This window comes from Octodon degus, unplaced genomic scaffold, assembly GCF_000260255.1.
Source record: "Octodon degus isolate 3935 unplaced genomic scaffold, OctDeg1.0 scaffold00195, whole genome shotgun sequence".
NCBI lineage: Eukaryota > Metazoa > Chordata > Mammalia > Rodentia > Octodontidae > Octodon > Octodon degus.
The window spans coordinates 290715-297887 of NW_004524771.1; the positions used below are offsets into that span (position 1 = coordinate 290715).

Genomic DNA, 7173 nt, shown 5'->3' on the forward strand with positions numbered 1-7173 from the left:
AGCTAATGGCCCGGTCGTAGTCCTGCTGCAACTTCTGCTGCAGGGTGTCAGCTGCTACCTTGCCAAGGGCCATGTTGGGCCTTGTGGTCATGCAAGGGGAGCAGCTGACGGAAGGGGACAGATTCTTAAAGCCACCCATAAGTTTGAGAAATTTCAGTTTCTGTTCCTTGTTTTCAAAATCTGCAGTATCCCACTGGCCAAACTGGGTTCCCTATGTTAGGAGAAAAAAACAATTACTTTCCCTGAATCCAAAGGCCTTTCCTTCCCTGAACCCAAGCCCCACCAAGGATAATTCAGCTGGTTAAAATACCAGGCAGAGTACCACTAAGCCTAGCAGATTGCCTTCTTAATGCAAGCAGAGCCCTCCAAGGAGCATTGTGGTCATTCCTAGAAAACATAGCACACCTCTCCACAGCTGCTGGCCCATCACCTGAGGGTAGCAGGGAAGGCCACAGTGCAGAAGAGTCATACAACCAAGTCACTGGCTCTGCCAACCCAGGACCTTGGAGTTCTCAATTCTAGCCAAAGCACTTTACCACCCACATGAAAATCTCTATGTGCAAGAAAATTCGAGAGAGCCCCTCAAAACCCCTCATGGGAGAGGCAAGAATCCCAGCTCTCCCAAGATGTGATTCAAAGTCATAGTCCTGGATGAAGCCCCACCTGTCACAACTCTGGTCAAGTTACCCTACCTTTCTGACCCCCAGGGTCCTCATCTACAAGATGGAGGTGTTGACTCCCTACCCCCTACGCAATTCCTGGCAAATCTGAGGTCCTTGTGACAGCCATTCTGGCCCTACCCACACCAGGCTGCTGACCCCTGCCCTGCCCAGGAACTTTCCACCTACAAGCCAAATGCCAGGCCTGCATGCTTTTCTAGGTCATCTTTGGGAGAATGATCAGAACCAAGGTGCCACTGCAGCTCCCGAGTGAGCTGATGACACATCCTCCTCACTGCACAGTGGCCCAGATGTGGGAACCAGTACAGCTTAAGTGGAGCATCTAGAGCAGAGGTGGCCTGTGACACATGCTGGCCATGCCTGGTGAGCTGGTCATCCCAAGGCTGTTAGCTACTACCCAGATGCTGACAGCCTAGAACCCCACTGTCCTGCGGGTAGTGCCAGGTGGAGCATGCAACATTCCAACCCCAGAATCTGCTATCAAGTCCTTTCCAGTACAGCCACTTGCCATTACTCTATCAAGGTGACTTACCAGCCCTGCTCAGCTCTAAAGGATAGACAAGACATCTAACAAAGCCTCCATCTATACCCCACATGCAAGACATGAGGCCACTTTCATAGGTGTGGTAACAGGCTGAAAGGGAAGTGCTTGCTTTTAGAGACTCAGATTTTAGCCAGAGGAAAAGGTAGTAACTTATTTTAGGTGTTCTTATCCAAAGCAGCACTCAGAGGAGCTCCACAATGGTGTGAAGTTACTCAGCTGGATGACAGGAGTAGGGAAAGACAGAAGCAACCCACCATTCATAGGAGGCCTGCTTCATGGCCCAAGAGCTGGCCTCACACCTATCTTCTTGAGTTCCAACTGGATCTTATACTAGTCCTGAGAGGCCTGTCACTGTTCCCACCTCCTGTGTGACTCCCACCCCTGCCTAGCAGCCCTTGTCCCCCACTCCCCACCCCCCAACAGAGCAGGAGTCAAAGGTCCAGGCAGCTTTTCTCACCCACCCAATTCCCCAGGAGAGGGAGGAAGGCAGGCACACCTCTCAAAAAGTAAGGAAAGTAACACAGGACTAACTGCTGCAGAGGCAGTGGCAAGTGGGCTGGGCTTCTCAGAGGCCTGGCCAAGGACCAGGCATTTGAGAGACTGACACGAAACTCACCGTCCACTTCCTGGGTTCAAATGCTTCTGTCTTGCCTGACTCCCGATCAATCTCTTCCTGCAAGGCCTTTCGCCTCACCTAACAAGACCACAAAAGGGGAAGAGACAGGGATGTTACTTCTGACCTTAATATGCAGGACAGAAGGCTGAGTAACGCAGGGTGGCAGGCAGTGGTAAACCTTACTCTGCTAGACTCTGTGCAAGGCCTTGTCAGAAGCACCTCAGGGCTGCAGCTCTTGGGCTTGAGATGCACAGAGCTCATTTATCTTTCCACACGGTACTTTCTTTGTTTTTGGTGGTGGTACTAGGGACTGAGTATCTGGGTATGACTTTAGTCCCCACAATCTGTCATCCCTTTTCTTCCTTTTTAACCTTCCCAAGGCTGTCAAGTGACAGACATCTCACACAATTTCAAACTACAAAAAACAGGAGCCAAGGTGACAGCTGTAGAGATGGGAAAAAACAAAGGTCCATCCCTCCAGTGAAGTCATGCTACCCATGTGCAAGGATGTTAACAGATGTGCGTATGCTTGAAGGAAAAGCAGGTGTAACTAAAAGAAGTTAAAAGAACAGGGCTGGGGATGTAGCTCCGTGGCACAGCACCTGCCTGGCAAGTGCAGAACAATGTACATACTGCCATCCCATGCTGCTAAATTACACTTAAAATACACAGTTACAACTGAAAAATATGGAAGAACACACAAAGGGCTAACACTGACTAGCAGTACAGGCGGTAAGATTTCAGGTGATTTTTTTTTTCTCTCCATGTGTGTTATTTTCCCATTTTTAAACATAATCTTTCAGTATTTCCAGGAAAAAGGAAAGGTTAAAAAAAAAAAGGAAAGGTTAAGTCACACGGCAGCTGTCCCTCAATGATCAGATACTGTCTTGGAAATCTGTATTGACCAGACACAAGTAACTACAGAGCTTTAAAGAGCTTTGTGCACAGCAGCATGACTGCTCAGGCTCTGGGCTCTCACTGTGACCTCAGGAGCCAAGCGGACCAGCAAGGGCCAGGGCCCGGACAAGCAGGGCCTCATCACTACCCTGTGCCTGACACCCAGCCTTACTACTGCAGCTCAGGCAGCGCAGGCCCAGCCTCAGCCCTGGGGAGCCAAGTGGGACCATGCCATGCAGAGCGGCTCTGGCAGTGTCAGCCTGCTCACCCTCTAAGGAGAGCTCCCACAGCCCCAAAGCAGCCTGGATCCTCAGACTCAGCTCACTTCTAAATGCTCCCTCAAGTTCTCTCCCGGGGTGGGGGAGCCATGAGACAGGCCCCTCCATCTCACTCCCACACCTGCTGCTTCTCTCAGGCACCAGCGTAGCTCTTCACAGTGATTCACAGGACAGTTGGGAACAGCAGCCCTCAGGCCAGCCCCGCCAACTCCTTCAAATCATGACCTCACTATGTCTGCAGTGCAATCTGAGAAGACCTGTGCAGTTCATCTTCCCTCCAAGGGGAAAAGGAGGATCACTGTATGGCTGCAGCCTGCCCAGGTCCCATGGTAAAGCACAGCACAAAGCCAGACTTCTGAAGCCACCCTTGAGTCCTAATAAGTCTGGGACTTCAGGCTCAAACAAATCCCCTATTCCAGAAAATTTTGTTCCCACACTGTTACGGTTTGTGTATGTGTCCCCCCTAAAGCCTCATGCAGTCATGGAACTGCTTCTGGAGTTTGTGATTGATCATTGTGGGTGTGTGTGCTGCACTTGCCCTGGGGCAGGTAATTTGTAGTACAATGAAAGAGGGCAGAGAGGCTAGCTAGCAGCCTGAGCTGCGGCCACTTTTTTGCTCTTGCTCTTCGCCACTGCCATATTGCTCTCCAACATGTGCCAATTTGCGCCAGCTAAGGATGGACTGAAACCTCCATTAACTGTGAGCTAAATAAACCTTTCCTTCCCTAATTTTGTGTCAGGCATCTGTCCCAACAAGAGACAGTAACTGAGACACACACCAAACACATCTGCAGAAGAGCCAAGCACAGCAGAAGCAGAAGCTGGCCTACAGCAGAACCCCTCCCCTACACACTCCTGAAGTTGCAACTGAGCTGGCTGAGCACATGCACTCTGCCCTGGCTGCTGACACGGAGATGTCCATTCCCAGCATCCTGCAGTGGATGACAGATTCGGCACCCATCGGGTCCCTCAGCCACAGCCTCAACAGCGTTGGGGTCCTTGGGGATGGGGTGCAGGCCATGAGCTCCCTGCCGCTAGAGGTGTGCCATAGAAGCTAGGAAGTGTAGCCTTTGGAGATGCTGGTGCCTCTTAGACCAGGATCTTGGGACCTGTGGATCCTGGGGGTGGCTGGAGGCAGAGGGAGGGCCACACCTGGTCTATGTGTGCCTCGTCCATGTTGCCTTTCTTCTCCATCACCACCTCCAGGTCTGTATCTGGCTCCTGTGTGAGAAGAAGAAGGCAGGCGAGGTTCAGTATACAATGAATGGCCCATGCCACAGCAGCCAGCTGGGTGAAGTAGCAAAGTCCAAAAAAGACCCCAGACCACAGCATCACTCTGCCACCTGTCAGCTGACAAAACCCTGCATACCATCTTTCCTTAAAACAGGTGACATAAAGCTATCTGACAAACAGGCCTGGAGAGCAAAGTGATCAATGTAAGATCACCATGCCACTCAGGGATAGGACTGATTCTAACCATGACTTCTGGCTCAGGGCATGGTGTGTCACCTTTTTTCCTACTATCTTTTCTACTAATGTCACCTGATCTTCTATAATGACAACAAAACAGCAAGAAGCCAAAAGCCCTACTGATAACATGAGAGGACTGACAGGGGCTAGAGAATGCACAAGTGCTTTCTGGGCCCTGCCAGGAACAGACCACCTGAGTGTCTCCTTGAGGGGTATCTCCTGAGTCCTAGAGGCCACCTTCTGTTTTGTCAGGACAATCAGGACATCTTAATACCTGCTTTCCCAACCCATCCAGGTCCATTAAGTACTGCAGCTTGGTATGTTTTCAAATCTCTGTGGTGTCACGTCTCTTCCTCTCCTATACCCACGAGGAGCTGCACTCTTGTTCTCAGGCCTCTGTGGGTGCATATCACATAGACCTATCCATCCCCACACTGCCATTGCGCTGACTCACTCAGCTCTGCTGCTGGGCCTCTGTACTTGTCACTCCATCCATACAGTGGAGGCCCTTGCAGACCTCAGTTCTGGGGCCATTTTCACTGGGGTTATTTTCACTAACCATACCCCCAGGATATACTAACAATGAGACCTCAAGGTGGTTGCCTTTCCCTGTCCTTCATTAGACTCAACTGTCAACAACTCATATGTCCTTACCCAGGTGTGTACTACCTGGCACCTGGTACCATGGGATGTCTGAAGGATGCTCTCTTGCCTTACAGCACCCATCTAGCTGTGGAAGAAAAGCATGCCTCTCCCTGACTCAGGAGCCACTCTTGGAGGCGGAACTCGCAGGGTGGGAGATGCTGAACAGAGGGAACCCTTTTCCCTGGTCTCCTGGGGGTAAGGGATTCTAGATTTGAGTGGGGCTGGCTCCAAGCCTCTGAGTTCCTCCTGACTTCAAGTTTCTAAAGACAAACAGTGATGAAACCAAATCTAATGGTGAGGGTAAAGCTGGGAAATCTAAATCAGCAACAAGAACCACTTCTTTTAGGGCAGTGTGGAAGCTACCCAGTCAGGGCAAACTGAGTACAGACCACAGGGATGAGCTCCAGTGGGCCGGGGCAGCTCTCTCCAGGCTCCTCCCTGGGCCAGGCTGGTCCCTAGAAAACACATAAGAGCTGAGGCTGGTTGTTTATAGGAAAATTCAACAGCTAAGATCTGGCTCAGTAGTACAGCACTTGTCTAACATGTGAGGCCCTGGGTTCATCCTTGTATCACAAACAGGAAAAGTGAAAAAGAAATGAATAGTGGAAAACCCAGACTATTAAGGCCTATACAACTAGCCTTCATGTGGCCCCTGCCTACCTCATCTCTGTGAGGAAAGAGGACCTAGGGGTGTCTCATGGAAGACCATCATTTCTTGAGCTTCAAGGACTGGTTTCTAGGAAAGTGTCCACAGGATTCTAAGAAGGAACCCAGGTCTGGATCTGGGTACCAGCCCTACTCCCCTAAGTCTCAGTTTCCTTGCCTGTTAGATGGGATGACAGGAACAGCTACCTCACCACACAGGTGGGTGGATGCAACAGGTCAACACATGGACAGCACTTATCACCACCTAGACACACAGTAAGCTCTCAGGAAATGGCAGCAACTTGGATGGCACATACTACATTACAGGACACATACAATCTTATTTCTACTCGCATGTCCACCCACCTGCATACCCTGAGGTCAGAAATGGTGACTTGACCCAGCTAGTAAAGGTTACAGGTCAGAAGTCTCTGGCCTGGCTCTCTAGCACTGCCCTCCAGGCTCCAAGAGGCCTTTGAGGAGGAAGACAGCCGATCTCAGTGATATCACTAAGCTGCTGTCCACTCCTTTGCTTCTGGTAAGAAGACTCCAGTTTTCCTTTCAGGAACTATCCCCACCCCTAATCACAAAGGCCAAGGTTTAGGTGGGACTGGCACCCTCAACACCTCACTCCTGGTTTCATATCAAGGCTTCCAGTGAGTGATCCAACTGAGACTTCTGACAGCAGCCCTGGAACATTTCCTATAATCATCCAGAGGGGCCACCCTTCTTTTGGGGGTGGTCAAACTACTAGATGAAAGCCACAAACTAGGGGTTGGAGAGCAGAGAGGAGACTAGGATGAAAACTAAAATACACAGCGACACAGCCATCTTCTGCTTTGTAAGTACATTTCATTCCTACATCACATGTACTGAGCTCAACCTTTAGCAAATGGCAGTTCAGAGATCACAGGATCCACCTGAAAAACTGATCCTAAATTACTCAGAATCTGAGCACAGAGGGTCAGAATTTGGGTACAGCTTTGATCACAAGGGATACCTATACTATACTGTGTGAACTCCTACACCAGCCATTCTTGAAGCTGGGTACTCATATCCTGTCTAATTATGTGTCAACAGCCCATCCCCCCAAGTTTTGGAAGCTAAAAGCCTAAGTGTCCATGCATTCGTAAACATATATTCACGTGCAATTTACACTCCTAATACCTGCTTCTACTATACCAAGGAAAGATCCATTTCTAAAGCAAAACCTACCTCCTCCAAGGGGTCTACTGTTACCGTGCTCTCTTTCTTCTTCTTTTTCTTCCTTTTCTGAGCCAGCTCAACAACTGGATTTTCTTCCTTTTTCTTAGCCTTTGTTTTCTTCTTCACTCTGGCTTTAGGGTGATCTCCTAGTGGGATGTACTCTACAACCTCAATTCTGACTGGCTTCTTCTT

The 7173-nt window shown here is 49.9% G+C and overlaps 1 protein-coding gene across 1 annotated transcript in view; it reads right to left on the reverse strand.

Annotated features, from left to right (window-relative positions):
* Knop1 (lysine rich nucleolar protein 1) overlaps positions 1 to 7173 on the reverse strand; it is an 11434-nt gene that overhangs the window by 1329 nt on the left and 2932 nt on the right. The window contains exons 3-6 of the mRNA XM_023704412.1: positions 6991 to 7170; positions 4168 to 4236; positions 1841 to 1918; positions 11 to 211 (exon numbers count right to left, since the gene is read on the reverse strand). Coding sequence (XP_023560180.1) covers positions 11 to 211; positions 1841 to 1918; positions 4168 to 4236; positions 6991 to 7170 — 528 coding nt within the window. The remainder of the gene's footprint in view (positions 1 to 10; positions 212 to 1840; positions 1919 to 4167; positions 4237 to 6990; positions 7171 to 7173) is intronic.